Source organism: Scleropages formosus, chromosome 5 (genome assembly GCF_900964775.1).
Source record: "Scleropages formosus chromosome 5, fSclFor1.1, whole genome shotgun sequence".
Lineage (NCBI taxonomy): Eukaryota > Metazoa > Chordata > Actinopteri > Osteoglossiformes > Osteoglossidae > Scleropages > Scleropages formosus.
In genome coordinates, this window is record NC_041810.1 from 12,321,886 (window position 1) to 12,340,562 (window position 18,677).

The 18,677-nt window shown below is 44.8% G+C and overlaps 1 protein-coding gene across 8 annotated transcripts in view; it reads right to left on the reverse strand.

Moving 5' to 3' along the window:
• Positions 1 to 18,677, reverse strand: part of kcnip4a (potassium voltage-gated channel interacting protein 4a) — a 123,429-nt gene that overhangs the window by 18,160 nt on the left and 86,592 nt on the right. The window contains exon 1 of one of the 8 annotated variants that reach the window (XM_018759618.2): positions 7,258 to 7,615. The exons of the other annotated variants lie outside the window; for them this stretch is intronic. Coding sequence (XP_018615134.1) covers positions 7,258 to 7,369 — 112 coding nt within the window. The 5' untranslated portion in view covers positions 7,370 to 7,615. Of the gene's footprint in view, positions 1 to 7,257; positions 7,616 to 18,677 lie in introns of those variants that run through there. 8 annotated transcript variants of the gene reach the window in all.

The following is an 18,677-nucleotide window of genomic DNA, read 5'->3' on the forward strand; positions in this document are numbered from 1 at the left end:
TCACGTCTCACTGCACAGAGTCTCAAAAGACCTTAAATGATTCCCTTAACTAAAGAAACTTCCATTTAAAAATGTCAAGAATTAAGGAAATATTAAAGTATTTGATATTAAAACAGTATAAAAAGTGTTTTATACCGTTATGGTTAATATTAAGGGAAAACATAAGATGCTGCATGCTTCTGGGAGCCAGCATCCTTTTCAGCTCTAACCGGATTCCGGAACCCAGCATGAGTAAATATGGTACGAAGAAAGAACAAAGGTGGGACCCAGAATGAGTGAAGATGGAACCCAGCATGAGTAAAGACCATCTTTAGGAAAGCAGCAGTTTTGTTTTCTAAAATACCTGTAACGGCAACAAAGCTTCCTAGGAGAATATTATAACTGAGAACACGGTTTATGCAGAGAGCAATTAAAACTGCAACTCAACTGCAAACCTTTTCAGTGGGTATTTATTCAACATAGCATACACTGGTCCTGTGTCTGGGTATTGGTCCTTGTTGTGCTCTTGTTTCGCTTTTCTACCAGGTCTGGAGGTTTCTGTCCTATAATTACAAAACAGCACCTATTGCACTAAAAGCCTTTAATTTTTTCTTATTCAAAACTAATGTGCGAGTGACAGAGAGAGTGTTCCACTGATGTATGGATGAGCGACCCAGTGTAAGTAGTCTATCTAGCAGTGTAAGTCACCGCGGTGACTAAGGTGTCTGGGCTGATGACACTATATAGAACTCATTGGAAGCCACTGGAGAAAAGCATCTGCTAAATAAATAAATGTAAATGTAACTGTAAAATGTACAGCAACTGTAGATGCTGAAGACAACTTTAAAAACCAATCTAACAGCCAAGATTGGCTTTATTTGTATAGGCACAAACACAGTGTTATTTTCCAGTATGAAAATACAAATTAGATTCATGCAAAGGACAAATGTGTTTCTCATGTTTTACAACACATCGGTAAACAACTCAGAATTTATCCGCCGCACTGTCCTGAGGTATAAACCACAGCGAGGGTAAGGAAGTTGTTTCAAAGAGGGTCTCACCTTCACAGTAAGGTGCAGGGGGGCACTATTTTCAGTAGCACTACTTAGGCATAATCTTAGCTAACCTGATCAGCTCTTCAGAAATCTCCGTAGTCCCCTGAGGACCCCGAGGATAAAACACAGCAAACAAAAATGGCTAGCGCATCAAGAGACCAGTGCAGCCTGACAGCCCTCAAGGAGTACAGTTTAACTGGTTAGAACTTCTTAGTATTTCTGTCATATTCCACTGCTTTTCATGAATCATAAATTCATCTGCTCGAAGGTGTGGGCGGGGGGACTGCTTCAATTTGAGACCTGTATTAAAGCTGGACTTTTACTGTGCCCCAGAAACAAATCCACGTCCAGGCTAGCGCCCAGATGCAACCTGCTCCTACCAGCCAGAACATCGTGTGCATTTGAAACAAACTTTAATTAATTTTCTAATCGTCTGTTTTATCCACCGTGGATTTATCCAGCGCTTCAGAGATTCTGTTATGGAAGGTATGGTGCAATTTGTCTCAATGTTCCCTGCAGTACAGTTCCAATGGCATGATCATCAGCAGATATCTTCAACCAGGATCAAAGTGTGCAAGGCTTAGGCACCAGTCTCCCTGCAGGCCACTGTACTTCTGTCCCTACTCACAGCCCGACAAATGCCAAGATCTGCCAGAAAGAGCCAGGACTGGCCAGCCATCTGCTTTGTTTATCTCAGCTCACCCACAACACTGCCCTACTGGTTCCAGTACAGATGTCCTATCAACCAGTGGAGGAGATGCACCCACCAAGATCCTCGGGAGCTGTGAAGGTCCACAGCGAAACACCGAAATTGCTTTTCTGTGGTTCGGCCTGCAACGGCACATGCTGGAAGAGCAGCGCTCGCGACTCAACTGCCTCATCACTCAGGGAGGAAGAATAAACATTGACTTTACGCTTCCATCTCACCTCACCGTTACCGCACAACCAATTTACTTCAAGGTCTTTCACCTAAACGAGAGTAACGTTGAGTAGAGCAGCCTTCCTTGCGCTATACCCACATTCTCCTCACTTAAAGTGCAGCGCATCAGCACATATAAGGCAACAGAGAGGGTTTCCTGCTACACGGGCAAATGATCTGTAATTTACAGAGGAAGTCATTACCTTTTGAGTCAAAAGAGCAGAGCAGAAACTCTTCCACAAGTATTTTTTCCTACTACTCTGCTCGCTGCTGATCTAATGCTCACGTTCTCACTTCCCTGATACAATCTCTCCGTGACACACTTCCCGATTTCACGGAAAGCCACTTGAAAGTGGAAACCTTTTCATCCTTCAAAAAAATCTGGTCTTCACAGAACACAAAACGATTGGAAAAAAATCCATTGTCAGAAAGCTACGAACCCAGTTACGCCGAAACCTATTTTAATGTCTTCCATCTGTAAGATTTTAATTGGTATTGCCTCTGTAATGGACTGTGTGAGCCAAAATCCTTTTAAGCAGAACTCGTCCAGCGGGAAGAAGCATTAGACCTAATTGCACGCAGTACAAAGGAATTAGCTTAGGTGCCATTACAGGGATCTTGACACGTCGCACCTCGATACAAGATGCAGATGAACCCTCAGTTGCCGCCTTTCTGTAAGCACTTGCTTCTTCTGGACTTCTGGGTGCAACACAATAAAAGCCATTCCCAGTCACCCTGGATTCCATAATGATAAAACCTTGTTTTTGCTCTGAAACCGAGAGGTGAGATGTGAAGAAGAATAAAGTTTGCCATTTATTCCCCATTGATTTGTCTTGGAGGCAAATGGGTCGAATATTGCAGGTTGGCAGGGCCATACTTCACCGCTGTTATCTAATCACAGAGGATACATCGCTGTTTGCTTCTTGGGATGGAAATGAAATTGTCTCCTTCACAGACGGCGGGTTGAGCATCTGTGGTGGAAACTGACTGCGGAACCGTTTCTCTCCATCACAGAGCCACTACCATGATGCATTGGGTGCAAAGGCCCTCTGGATTTCTGCTTTAATCATTTTATTGCTGTTATTTATTTATTCATTGAGCTGATGCTATTTTCCGAAGCGACTTACCGTGTGAGATTTGTACACTACCATACTATCATGATTTGCCCATTTAAAAAGCAAGGTAATTTTTACTTGATCACTTCAGGGTAAGTACCTTCATCAAGGGTACTGCATTAGGAGAAGGACTGAACAACAGGACCTTCTGTTTTTGAGGTAATGGTGTTCCACAAAAAAAAAAAAAAATTACATTCCTCCAGAACTGTCTTGACACCCGAATAGCACGGACTATCATGTTATCAGTTCACACTTTAAGAACAAGTACTTTTGCAGGTACTCATTGTTGGCAATTCATAATTCCCTATCCACAAATAATTCATAGATGGATCGACGGACAGGAGACGGTGCACAATGAACACCAGCAGACAGACACCAGGAAACAGGTGTCGCACTTCAGTGCAGCTGGTGAACACCCCGGAAAGCAGGGCCGGCTGCAGAAGCAGGTCCGAGGTCTGCCAGCACTCTGGGCTCGAGCCGAGGCCCCCTCAGCCAGGGACAAGGTCCTGATTACCCCAATGGGCAGCTTGCGCTAATGAGGGACAGATGGAGCGCTGCTTCCGCAGGAAATGTGCTGACATTCAGGAACTTACACAGTGGTGATGGCAAACGTGTAAAGATATCACATCAGCTACCTGGTCGTATGTAAATAACAGTAGCAGTATGGGAGTATTTCGCAGTACAGCGCTGTACTTACCTTTACATACATAATTATCATTTATCCATTTAGCTGAAACTTTTCTCCAAAGTTAAGTACAAGGCTAGGTTTGGATTCTACACTACCACTGTTATTTACCTATTCGCATAGGTGGGAAATTTTTACTATGTCAATTCAGGGTAAAACCCATGCTCATAGGCAGTACATAGAGAGCTGCCCACGTTGGGTCCCTTGAGTGCAAGGCAGCCCTTCTAACCACTATGATGCCTGCTGTCCTCGCATATAACTTAACCCCATGCATGACCATTATATGTCTTCTTTTAGCCACCTCTCAGCTGTCGACTGCCTCAAACACTGTGAAATATGAAATATATAAACTAAGATCTGGTTGTTTATTCTGCAACATTCTAGACATCTCTGATTTATTTGACCAAAAAAAAAGAAAAGCAGCTTGAACTAACAGTGGAAAACCTGACGCAAACAGCATAGGCCTGATACAATCCATTTGTTTTAGCTGAAATTCTCTTTTACTGCCAGGGGAATAAATGCCAAGCGCAGTAATGAAACACGCCTGAGAGTTTACTTAACCATTTAAACATTAATAACACAAACGAAGACCAGGCCAATTGTGAAGTATACAAAACATTAAGTCTAACTAAAATAAATGAGGCACTTTTTTACGTTTGGTAGATCTGCAATGAGCGTCCTCCATGTGTATCATACTGAACTGTATTAACACAGCTGGCTAACAATGGTACATCTGAGTTGGGGACGATTCCTCATAACCTGCTTTAAAAATGTTGTTTTTCCTGCTGTAAACCTAAATCAGTTTAAATCTAAAACCAGGTTAAATGACCTCACACACTGCTTATAAAGATGCACCGGACACATCTATTTTCCAAAAAATAAACATCAATATGTGGTTTTCAGGTTGACTGGTTCGGTCAAATCTATAGAAAAGCTATGCATTACTATAGTTGCAGATACCGGATGAACACCAAAGCGGCTGATTCACGCCAACAAGTTCGACACACAGCACATCCTCAGACCCCACTGCACAACATCTCCCTGAAATCACGGTACCCCATGCTTTTCTTCCAACACGCAACTTCCCGCCAAGGTGCTTTACGGCAGCTGGCCGTGCACCGCGTGACAGCGTGTTGTCGGAATCAGGTACATCCCCATGTGCACTTGGCTTGGGCGTGAGGGGTGAATGAAACAGCTGGGTGGACAGCGACCCCACCTTGGCAGGAAATTAGTGAGCATGCGGGCAACATGAACCAAGGCAGACTTCAAAGACAAACAGCGTAACCTCGAATTTAACCAGTCTGTAGATGGCAGCGTTCAAAATGTAAATACTGAAAGCTATGTGACTGCTGAAAGCTTACAATGGAAATAAATTCTGATTGGACAGTGAGGGAACCAATCCATACTCAGCATTTTGCTACAGCTACATATTAAGTAATTACCTGAATGCCAAATACAGAGATGTCAAATGATTTCCTTCTTTTAATTAAATTCTGGAGCAGTTCACATTGCCCACCTGTTGCAGTAGAAAATGGACTTAAATATGACAGCGAACGAATTCTAACCTTGCTCTTCATATGTAGTTCAGAGCTGATAAATCCGAACCTGTATATTGATCACCGGAACTTCTTCTGATATCCGGTGAATATGAGATGAGCAGAGGTGACATCCAACTGAAGAAGGCACAGTCGGCAGGCCCGCTCCTCCATGTGAATTTGTATGAACTCGACTAAATTACACTTAAAACTGCTACGTTGGACACAGGGGCTGAACAGATAGAAGGCAATTGTTATTCTAATAAAAGCCGAAGCCATTAGGTTAGATTAGTGGCCTGGAGATGTATTTGGAGATGCCTTTATTCAGGCAATTTAGCCAGTACTAGCAGCTCATCCATTGTGAAGAGCACCGAGGCAGCTCAGGTTAATTACCCTCCCAGGGGTCCTCAGAAAGTGCTTCGTTTGGGACTGAAACCTGCGTCTTTGTGGTCACAGTTCTGCCGCCTAATTGTTGCCTCTCTCCAGTCCAATACAAGTCAATAGTGGCAGACGACGCGGACAAAAATCGCGCAAACAAAAAAGGTCGAGACAAAGTAATCCGGCAAATCATCAACATCATAAGCTGGTGGAGGTAAAAGCCACCTTAGTGAGAAATATCAGCCAACAGCCTATTCATAATTTATAAAGGCACATTGGCCCTTGGGACAATTATGAAACACACTGTGCGGAAATTTCTGCCATGCATTTTGGTTCAGATCTCTAATTATGTTTAAAAAGTGATGATGAAGCAGGTTCTTGTGTGGTTTTTTTCTCCCTTGCATTTTTGGCTGCAGGCTATTAGAGCATCTTCAAAGACCTCATTTCCACGAAGGAGATGGACGTGAAGGGAAGAAAGACGTCGTCTAGCAGCAAGTTCACACACACAGCCTTGATATAATCTACAACAGAGCACCTCCTAGCTACATATGATGATGCATCTCATTGTTGCAGTAATGAGAAACTGGGACCGTCGGGTTCCGAGGCGCGGATGCTGGAAAAGGGGGGACGGCCATCGTTCACACCTGTTGTGCCGTGTTGCAACTGGGAAGCCCATGGTTCTGCCGAGACACATTTTGTGATGCATACAGACAAACACAAATTAAGAAAGTGTAAATGAAAACTACAAATCAAAACACACATTTACCTGGGGCTTTAATTCTTGCTTGAGCCAATCAAAAAAGGTACAAAGAAAGGCAAACACCTGCCTGAAAAAGTCTTATTTAAAAGATACAACAAGTTCAGCATGCAGCTGGTTTGTATTTTCTACCCTTTGCATTCAGCTTGACTGGACGATACAGAATGAAAAATGGTTTAGAGTAATGGTTCATAAATTACAATATTAACAGAAAAGAAATGTACACAACTGTTTAGATTATTTAATGCAGTAAATAACGACATCAAATATTTATTCAGAGTTCATGTATAATTCATGTACAATTAGGAACTGTAGAAATCTGACAGTAAGTCTCGCTGAACACTTTTGATAGTACATCAGAAGGCACACGACTCATGCTAGGGCTTAATGTAAGAAAATGATTTATGCTAAACTGGAAAAAGAAGCTCACTTTATTTTTTTTCGCTCAGTTATTTAGAGAAGTCTGATGTTTTTGCCAGGTGTCTGTTTCGGCACTGTATGCTATTCCAGATCTTGCTGTTGTCCTAAACTGGAGCTTTTTTATCTTTTTATTTCATGCAACTCAAAATCGCAGACATTCAGATATATCACTTTCAATGTGTCTCGCCTGCTAAAAACAGTGATATGTGACCAGTGTGTTCGGCTGAGCAACATCTCACTTTTCTGGGGAGTAGGAGCATTGCAGAAACACAGTCGCACGCCCGCGGAAAGACCTTTGAAAAGACACTGTCGCTATGGTTTGGGAAGTACTGCCGACTACCTGAAGGCGCTCCGAGTGGCACCCCTGGCAGATGCTGACGGGCAGCCCACGTCGTGCCCACCTGGTGCTCCTACCTTCCGAGAAGTTGATGAGTCCCAGCAGGTGGAGCAGCTTGAGCGAGGCACACACGATCAGCACGATGCCCACAGTCTGCAGGCCCTCCGTCTCCCACACGATGCTCAGCATGCTCCTGCTCTCGCCACCATCCCAGTCCCCTGAGCTGCCGCCGCTCCGGTTGCCCGCGATCCACTCGGCCTCCACCTCCGCACGCACACCCGTCACTCTCTGCCCGATGCTGACCCCGGCCGCCGTGGGCCCCTGTGACCGCCGCCGACTGGGAGCGTGCTCACTTGCACACGCGCCAACGGGACCTCCCTGCTGGGTGCCACAGCCGGGGAGAGCGGATCGCCTCCGTCAGTGTGGAGACACAGCGCTCTGACTGCCTCTCTGAGGGAGGCGGCCAGGAACGGGAGGGGACGGAGTGGAGGGGAGGGGAGGAGGCCAGGCAGCCCCAATACATACACACACACACACACACACACACACACACACACACACGGAATTACACATGCACAAAAACCCTAAAACACACAGAATAAATTACGCCTCCTCCACTGTCCTCTCACTGGCTCTCACCCAACTTCTCAGCAATGAGTTTGATTTATATTTTTGAGATATAAGTATAGTTGTTTTAAATTTCAAAATGTATACCCAGGACACTTACTCATTTGCATTTATTCATTTACTTGACGCTTTTCTCCCAAGCTACTTCGAGTGTTTAGCTACCTGCTCTCACTAACCCATTTATAGAGCTGGGTCATTTTTCCTGGAGTACTTCAGAGTAAATACACACTTTGGACATATACTCACAATATGTAGTAGTCAGAGTGTTCACACTCAGTTGTACTTACATTTATTTATCTGAAACTTTTCTCCAAGGTGACTTACAGTTTAAGGTTTGCATACTATGTTATTTACACAGATTTACCCATTTATCCAGAAAGATCTTTTCTACTATATTAGTTCAGCGTTAAGTATCCTGATTACGGTACTATAGGACGAGGTGAGATTTGAACCAGGAACCTTTCCAGTGCTCTAACCATTATGCCACGTGCTGCCTACGCTCAAGTAAAAGTGAGTAGCAAGAGAAGCAGGGATTCAAACCCCCGGTCCTTTGATCACAAAGCGATGACTGTAGTCAGAGCACTACCTGCTCCCTTATAAAAGAGCAGGGAAGGCAGCTGTGTGCAATGTAGCCCTTATCAAGTGCGATGTCAGTTGATGTCAGGCAGTGAAAAACACTGACATTTGCCAGGAAGGTGCTGGTTAATTCTGGACATGCACTACTGGCAGTTCCATGAATGTAGCGCTGTCCTTAGAACAGGAAAAGCAATGCCATTAGCACCGTGGCCATTTAACGTCACATGGACCGTCTCTTTATTTGTGCAAGTCTGGGATTACACCAAACTTGTATCATCACTGCGGAAAAAAGGAGGGAAGAAAAAATTCTTCTCATTTCTTTTTAATGAGAATTAAAAAACTAACATGACTTCACACCATTAGTAAAAGCAAATAAATTTCCTTGGCTTAACCACAGTCTTTTGAAGGCCCGGAGCAAACCAATGACCTCCGCTGCACCCACAGCAGCAGGACGGCTGCCAGCGACGCCCCCTATTGGAGGTGCACCGAACCGCAACGGTCCAAACGCTGTCGGCCAGTTGAGACCTGCTCCAGTTTCGCTCAGCCTTTCTAGCGAAAAGCACCGAGCGCGACCGAGTGAGTCGCAGCACATCCAGCGCACACCTTTGAGCTGAATATGGTTTTCTCCTCGAGTCGCTGTCAGGAGCTGTCTTTGGCCGCGCATCTTGCATCCCGGCGCCCCTTCGACGATCATATTTCCCCGCGACAGGAAATCCAGAGAAGATTACAGCTCTTGCGGTTGAGGGGACGGCCAAATCCAAGCCGCACGCTGTGTATCAATTGCACTCATTAAGCAGACAAAGCGGCCTTTTTAACTGAATTAGAGCGACTCGCTAATGGCACAGTGGATATGCGAGAGACAGACAGCAACAGGCATTCTGGGTGTGCTGTTGTTTTCCCACCGACACTGAACCGGTGCTAGCTAGTTCGTTCGCTAACACGACAGCAGCTAGCATGGCGGCTAAACTCTGCACTCGCTATCCATCTAGTTCTTAATCATCGAGCACAAAGGGGGGGGACGGGAACATCTAAATCGCTAAACCAACACTGAAATAATCTTGAGAACAATGCCTACAAACATGCAACACGGTGCAAGGCCAGAGCAGAAGCAGGCGGCAAGAGAGTACAGAACAAAGTGTAGAAAACAGGCGGATGCATGCGTGTTCGCTATTTGTTCAGGCGGTCATCTCGGAGGGGTAACTCCGCTGGCTGGGACCATCCGCCGCCAGCACCGATTGCTCACCGGCACACCCCTCCTGGCCTTTTTCCACCAGGGACAATGTGGTCAATGAAGGCACACGGAACAGAAGGCAATGATGCACACACTTATGACAGGCACTGATGTATCTGCTTTGACAGTGTACCGCGTGTACAGCACGCTAGAGACACGTCGCATTGATCCACATTGCACACGCGCGGATGAGCCACGAATAATTACACACAGCTCAACGAGCCCTCTGCCAGGTGATCGACGCTAAATGTACATATAAATTCCAGTAGACCGAAGCATCGACCCAGGTGCAGCAAGGTGTGACTAGGCTCGGGACTTGTCTGCTGGGCTGGAGCATCTTTTCAACCTGGCAGAGGTGCTGGGGGAGCAGGTCACTTTGTATGCTCCCATTAACATTTAGGATTATTCATTTATCTGACACGTTTCTCCATGGCTGCTTACAGCATTAAGGTACTTATACTGATTTATTCATTTATATAGTGGGGTAACGTTTACCGAGGGGGTGCGGTGGCACAGCGGGTTTGGCTGGGGCCTGCTCTCTGGTGGGTCTGGGGTTCGAGTCCTCGCTTGGGGTGCTTTGCGACGGACTGGCGTCCCGTCCTGGGTGTGTCCTCTCCCGCGCCAGCCTTACCCCCTGTGTTGCCGGGTTAGGCTCCGGCTCCGGCTCCCTGTGACCCTGTATGGGACTAGCGGTTTCAGACAATGCGTGTATGTGGGTAACGTTTACCATATTAGTCCAGGATATGTACCTTGATCAAGGTTACTACAGCAGGAGATGGGATTCATACCCGTGGTCTACAATTACAAGATGACAGCTCTAACCACTGCACTAGCCACTGAACCCAAGAGCTACCTTCAGTGCTTTTCTCTAACTTTTCAACTGCTCTATTCTCTGACATATGTCAGAATGTAAGAGAATTCAAAATTAAAGTATAATAAAATAAAAGAAAAATACTAATAGACAGACCATAAGAAAAAAATGCATTTTGAAAAATGTGCAAAAGCACATGGTGGTGTGCCCAAAGGATGCAATGACGCCAGTGTGAGATCAAACAGCCCCTGACCACTGTGCTTTCAGTGTGCTGCCGCTGCACCCCGCATGAGGACAGACTGACTCTCTCGGGCCACACTGTGTGCCGTGACGCGAGTGCTGCCTGGCGCGTACCGCGAACAAAAACAACCCCTCATATTTACCGAAGCAAAAGCTGTGAAATACAAGTAATTAAAATCCGTGAAGCGTTGCCGACCGTCGCGGACCTGCATACTCAATGAGAACCAGAGAAGCGACACCCGGTAGTCCCTCTAGGGCCGCAGCGGCACCACAGCACACGCTTCTCACTTTTCTCAGTCACATTCCATTGTGTCTTAAAACCCCAGCAGCCCATCCCTCAAGCCACAACAAGCCCAATTTCTCCAATTACAGTAGAAATGCTGGTGTGTTCTGCTGAATGACAGCAGACGCAACCCTTCGTTTCCCCGCACACGCATGCCAAGCCAAGCCGCACCCTGCGCCACTACTTGTCACCCCTTCATTACAAGCTCTCCTTGTTCTCTGCTGTCTGTAATGAGGCACAAGCAGCTTCCACTGAGTAACAGAAAGTGGTACAACGGAAGCCAACTGATGGCTTTTTCCTATTCGGGCCACGGTGGTACAGCAGGTAGCACTGGTGCCTCACAGCGCGTTCCGACGCGGGTCAAAATCCAGCTCTGTCTGCGTGAAGTTTGCATGTTCCCCTTGTGTTCACCTGGGTTTCCTCCAGAAAGCACCAATGGTGAGCCACTTCCATACCTCCCTTACCATGAAAACCATGGTCACACTGAATCGATTTTAGCTCACCAACACCCTCCTGTAATCCTTTTCCTGTTGACATTAAACACAACAATAAAGCCAGTAACCATTCCTCACAATCTGCTTTCTACCCTGTACCATGTGTTAGGGTGCATTGGGGCAGCAGGTGGTGTAGTGGTTAGAGCTGCTGCCTTGAATTCGAAGGAGCCACATTCAAATACAACCTCCTGCTGCAGTACCTTAATCAAGGTAGTTGCTCTGACGCAGGATAAACTACGCAGATGCATAAATGAACTATAAACTAAACACTACAAGTCGCTTTGGAGAAAATCATCAGATACTGTAAATAACTAAACGTAAACATAGTGCGTTATCCTCAGGGCAAAAGGAGCAAACTGGGAAAAGCAAAGAGGCGGACCCAGGTTCATTGTCTGCTTTGCGGTCACACAAAGCCAGGGCTGCGCGCAGTGCTCCCAGACACTGCTAGATGAGGACTCACGTCACCTTGTGCGATCACTTTGTCTCCCTGATTTACAGACCATATCTGGCATAGACAGCGGTCACGATTGAGTTCAGAGGCCCTTTATCCTCCACTAAGTCAGGGAGTCGAGAACAAATCTGACGGTACATCATATGAAAAACAAAGGTGGTCATCACAGTGAGGATGGAACAACCTTCATGGAATCCAGCAGAGGACAAACATCAGTACTATTCAGTCTCACACAGTGCTAAGAATCATTGCCATCACCCAGCCTAATCGATGGGCTCCACTGGGCATAAATCATGGTCCTTAACTGTATACAGCTAATCAGCGGAAAGAATATTGTCATCATATTGCAGGACTACATTCTTCCCATGTGTCTCCCTCAGCGGAGCTCCACCTACATAAGACAGTGAAATTACTCCAGTCACATGTGAGTTTTCCAAACAATCTCTCACTGACAGTGCTGTGTGTAGAAGGAGGAGAGCAGCCGTCGGTTCCAGATCACATGTCACCGAGGGAGAGGCACAGTAACAATCTGAGAACGATAACATGACCCCTTATAAAAATCAAACCGCGTCTGCAGTCTGTTACGTTAAATACATCCGACAACCAACTGACGTGCCTGACAACATACATAAGTTCACTATCTTCATTTTAAATTTCCGGCCGGTATCACTCGCCATTGCTTTTACAGAGCTGCTAAAAGTGTTCTTTTTTTTCTTTTGTGACACATTCGTCGTAACGTCTGCTTGATGATTTAAATCACCCCTGGGTCACAACATCTTTCACTAGCAATCTGGCTGAGGACATTTAACATGCCTGGGACCGAGATGGGGTAATGAATCTCCCCCACAGCTTCACTTTATACCAACAACATAAAATACAATCCATATATATATATATATATATATATATTTCACATCAGGGATCGTTTGGAAACACCCCCAGCCATAATAATTCCTTCGAACAGATGTCATGTCTGCCTCAAGAACCCCCAGTTTTCGAGACCGAGGTGGTTAAGAGGAAAGTGCCACATAGAGGCCTGACTGAGAAAAACACACAGATCAGGAAACAGAGCATCACATCAGTAAGCTCACCTGAGACTAAACATGGTAAAATATAAAGTAAGGAGCTCATGCATTATGTCTCTATTAATGTTAACGTACAGCTTTTTCCTTCTGATATATTATATCCTCTACCTTCATGTAACATGTCATGCATTACACTATTTCAAGTTCAGGCTCATAAAGTTGTGTTAATTATTATTATGCTTCTCAGGTAACAGAGCATCTTTCAAATGTTTACAATTTACTGTGCTTAATAACTTTGGCCTGCTGAGTATCATTATACAAGTAATTCAGAGTAAATACATTGCTGAAGGTTTGTACAGCAGTACTGGGCAGAGAGGCTTGAACTAATAATCTTCAGGTGATACTGAAAGAGTGTGTGTGTGTGTGTGTGTGTGTGTGTGTGTGTGTGTGTGTGTGTGTGTGTGTGTGTGTGTCCTCGACCCCCACACTGTCTCTAATTACACACATCTCACAAACAGCTCCCTTCCTGACAATGACACAACTGCTTTCCAAGTGTGACACGTCCCACTTCGGATGATTGGATGTCGGATCTGCACCCGTCATGTCTGCCACATCTAGCACAACACCGCGCGGCGCCTGCCTGCAGCACGACTTCAAGGCGATCCCGAACCGGTCCAGGCAGCCGGCTGATGATGGGAGACACCTCTGTGCGCTGGCGGCTCTGCCTGATGTTTAGGTGGTCAGCAGGGCTGCCGGGGGTCTGCGATGTGGGCTGAGGATAACCGACCCAAAGGTTCAAGCTGCTCCTGTGTCACTCCTGTCTTCTGGCACCAGAGCAAATGACCGGCCCGACCTCAGAGTTACAGAAAACAAACTGACATTTCCACCAAAAATGAGTTATCGACAAAAAGAAGTCCTCAGCCTGTCCTCCGTCGTCTAGACATCATGCTAATTTCTTCCGAAATTTTAAGCTGTGTAACACTGGTACCTGAAGGCATTGGAAGTGGAAAAGTTAACAGAAAGGAGACCAACTTTTGGAGAGAAATCAGAGTTTCCTAGAAGGTGCTGGAACCTCAGCCAAGCATAAAGTGTCACCTCTACTTGGAAAGTATTGATGAGGAAGTCGTGGTGCAGAACACGACCCATCTAGTGCAGGCAGTACCCTGGCACACATCCCAGCAACAACAATAACATCACGGTAACTTTCATTCGTAATTAATAGATTTTCAACAGTTCTGAAGTTTCACGCGATGCAGAAATATTCACACTAACGCCTCTTACGAACGGTTGAGTTACAAATACTCAAAGACATAAACAGTTTCCCATTTCATGTTAACTGCTGTGTGTTTGCGTGCGCATTTTCTTTGTCTATTTTCTAAAAATAGAGTGAATGTGAAATGTATTTACCAAGCAAGCTGACAGAGGCAGTAAAGAACACCCTAACAGATCAGAGTTGTGGGACCTTCTTAATTCAACTCACTTTCACAATGCTTAGAGGTCGTCACTGTATTCATAAGTGTCGGTGACCAATAGCAAGATGAGGAATGTTTGAATAAGCGATTAACAAATGGCATTAAACAGGAGTTTCTGGAAAGGATGCATTTTTATTTTCAGTCCTTTAAAATTATTTTTAATTTAGGTTGAAATTAATAAAAATGTTGAAATCTTACATAATATATTTTGCTAATTATAGCTATAACCAAAAGCTATTTTTCTTTTTACAGGACCTAACTGCAAAATAAATTGAGGGACCTCCAACCTTCTAAAGGCTATGACTTAAAATTGTGGGGAAAAGTAAGCCTGGATTTCCAAACATAACTTCAAAACAGATTTTCTAGTTTCAGTGTACATTTAGTATCCAGTGTACATGTGTACTATATAAAGTGTTTTTGTTATGGTGTGTTATTAGATATGTAGATAGAGTGTGTGTGTGTGTGTGTGTGTGTGTATTTGATAACTGGAGAAAGAACTTTTGGCTGGGTGTGTTACTTTTCATTTCCACCCATTCCCCCAATCAGCTTGCCCAATTAGAAGTTCATCAGAAGTACTCTTCATACCTAGGCTGTTCTGCAAAATCACTGAAGTAAAACACAGTACTCATTACGTATGGAACCCAGGGGGCCGCAGTCATCAAATGCACTTTATCATTTAAAAAAAGAATAATCTAAAATGCCAGCTTGTACTAACTGGGTAATTAATAGAAGCAGCTGGTTTAAACAGTGACGCAGACATGAGTTTGAGACCCGAGCAGCAGAACATCACCCGCCTGCAAATGTCAGAGTTGGATTCTGGGACCACGACTGTAGAGACCTTGAGGAAAGTGAGACGGCAGTGACACAGGAGTGTGAGGAAGAGCAGCGGGGCCACAGGTGAAAAAGCAGACAAACTAATCTGGAGTGTCTTCAATAAGCCCGACAATGCCAGCAGAATGGAAGGGTAACGGGTGCAAAGTTAATTACGCATCCCTGACCATTTATCACCGCAGAGAGAAACAAAATGCATCAATTGTGGTGATTTAAGACACTGCTGTTGTCACCGATGCCGTGGATCTTTTACATCGTCATGGCTCGTAGCACACGCGTCGAGAGATTTATCTTTAATAAACGCTAAAGAATGAGTAAACTCTCGGGTTGTTCAAAAGAGAGAAAAAAGTAGACACTCTGACTTAGAAGTCAGGAGGAACCCATGACATGAGCAAGTAATGAAGTGGCCTACAGCACAACCCAGAGCATCATCACTGCAAGCCTCAGCCAAAAACTGATCCTGCTGAAGTTCAGCGGAGAATCCCCACCTCGCAAGGCCGCTGTGTCCAAAAGACCCGGCAGTGTAGTGGAGCAGGCGGCGCAGGGGTTATAATCGTCACCTTGGAGTCAATGGAACTGGTTTCCTGCTATAGTACCCTTGAAGAAGGTACTTAGCCTGACTTGATACAGTAGAAATTACCTATCTGTTCAGATGGGTGTAAGCACTGTAAACAGCTTATTGTATAAATCTAACATTGCAATGACACCGCGGAGAAGGGTCAGGAGACCAGGAGACACCGGTGCTCTGGAGCCACGACTCTAAACCTTCCTTATACGAGCACCGAAAGAACTCTCTCCGAATTCTTATTTCAGCTACATGTGGTATGGTCTACCTTCAAGATGTTCTGATGACGACAACATTCTGCTCTGTTTATAATGCTTACATTCTTCCCAAACGAAATTCTGCACGTCACAGGGCCGGAGGGGGAGGACGCAGTTCTAACAAACTGCCCTTTGACTGATCCCCTGCAAAGGGAGGGAGGGGTTGGGATTGAAGGCCATTGGGATTAAATTAAGAAACTCAAATTTTAGACAGCAATATTTAAGTGTTCCTTAATAGTTGGCTTTTACTGTGCTTAAGGACATCTTTAAAAAAAAAAAAAAAAACCGGGCCTTCCACTTAAATAATATTACACAGAAAAACAAAGCTATTTTCTAGGCTTGCAATTCATTGTCATAAAACAGGCTATTACTCAAGCAGAACACAATGAGGAAAAACACAGAGATGGCAAAAAAAAAAGCTACTGAAACAACATCTATACCAAGTAGAAGGAACAGAGAAGTTAAAACAAATCAATAAAGTGGAGAAACAGTGCAATAGGACTGAGTCAAACCCTCCATATTGAAAACCACACTCGTCCCCAGAATGGGGTTGGCAACAAAGCCAGCCAATCAGATTCATGCATTGCATTCTTCTCAGGGTGATGTCATCACCCTATGCCCAGCTTGTTTCTATTAGGTCCACTTAAGTAGTGACAAAGGAGGCAAAGTGAACAGGAAGCAGATGCTCAGAAACAGGAAGTGGGCACTCAGACACAGTGAGTGGACAGAAAGTGAACACTCAAAAACAGGAAGTGGAAACGAAGCAGACAGAAAGAGACAGGAAGGGGAAAAATGGACAAATGGATGCAAAAGTGTAGTATGTAGAGCAAAGCTCACTGCTCACTGTGAAGGCAGTTCAGACCTTTGTTATGTCCGGATCACTTTATCATGAAAATGTGCCAAAGCAGCACAACCCACACCATTATCATTGCAAGTATAAGCACTCACACACCAGTGGTCTGTGAAAGTTAATATGTTTCACAAAGTTCCCACATTCTATACGCAATTTTTCCATTGCATCTGGTACAAAGACAGCAGCAATAATTCAATGGCTTCGAAAGTTGACTCATGAATATTTCACACCAACTGGTACACAGATGAGCAAACAGCATCAACCAAATTTTGAAGAAAGCCTCCAGAACCATACAGCAAGTTTTTCACACCATAATGAGGTGGCAGCTCCATAAACTAGCTATATGGTGTCTCTAGCATTATAACAGTACTACTACTCCCACATTTGTGAAGGTCACCTAACTCAACCCAAAATAAATGGCTTAACATTTCAAAATTAAACACTGGTAGAATACAGTACCACATAACAGAAATGGCAGAGAAAAACGGGTACTGCACACATCATATTTCACATACAGGATAGTACCCCGGCACTCGTAAAAATGATTTAAGAACATCTCGTTTAAAGTATAGTGGAAGCCCTCATTCAGGAAATCATCAGTTAAATTTTGCAGTAGTCTAAAAAATATGAAGAAAACGAGCTACATTATGCAGGACAGTACAGGGAAATGCAGAAATATTAACTCATAAATATCAACATTCCAGGCTGTCACTTTTGAACCTTGTGATGCATTACTATGCGAGTAAAAAAATGTCTCCTGAATTATTCATCGCCTCATCCTGGGGGCGGGGGGCAGGGTCCTAGCAGTGTTTGGACATACTAAAGTGTGTTTGTGTTGTGTTCACTGTCCTCTCATCACATGTGGGGAAAAGAGCTCAGAGCACAGCGGAGAAGCGGCTTACCGCTCCCTCTGGCGGCAACATCTCAACATTGCTTTTGAGGATGCACAAAGATGAATTCTGCGTACTTTACTCTTGACGAGAAGGTTAAATACGGCAGATGCCTCGTCCACTACCAAATGAGTTTAATCAAAGTTTTACAGAAGAGGTGCTGTGTAAAACAGAGGTGGGTCCCACCACTGATGGTTGGCACAGGGATGGTGCTCGAACCCACAGGCGAGCAGGCATATTTGCTCAGCAGCTGCGCTTCTTCCTCCTCGCCCTTAAAAATACACACGGCTTAAGGGCAAATCGATAGGAGCACTAAAAATAGCCACGAAGGACAAATAAAGCTGCCTTGAGCGTTGCAAAAGGAGCTCCTCCCATGTACCTGGACACCGCTGCCCTCTAGGAAGCTTCTCCACAATCGCATGCAAATGGGAGAGAAACAAACCGATCCTGAATAATTCAGGTTCCTTTCCGACCGCAAAGGAGCCCTGAAGGACAACATGTCAAAGGAAACTTCAAAGGGAGACAGGAGGGAATGTGCAGCTGGAAAATGATGCCTATGACAGAGAGGACACTTCATTTACATCTCAGGCAAAGAGATTAACAAAGAGGCTGGAGGGATCAAAACTGTCAATGCGTTCCTGCAACCAACAGCATGTGGGATTTTACTGTACCGGCACCATGACACTAGTGCTGACAGCGCTGACCTTTCGCACATGTGTCAAAAGGTCAGCAGAGGCTCCAGAGCCCAGCAGAAGATAAAAAGACATAAGTAGGTTTTCACATTTGAGGACTTTGAGGAGGTGGGTGCTTCTTCAGACCCGCTTAACCAAACTTAGCAATATCAGCATTTGAAGACAATAAATCTTTCCATCAAATTTCAACAGCCACTTG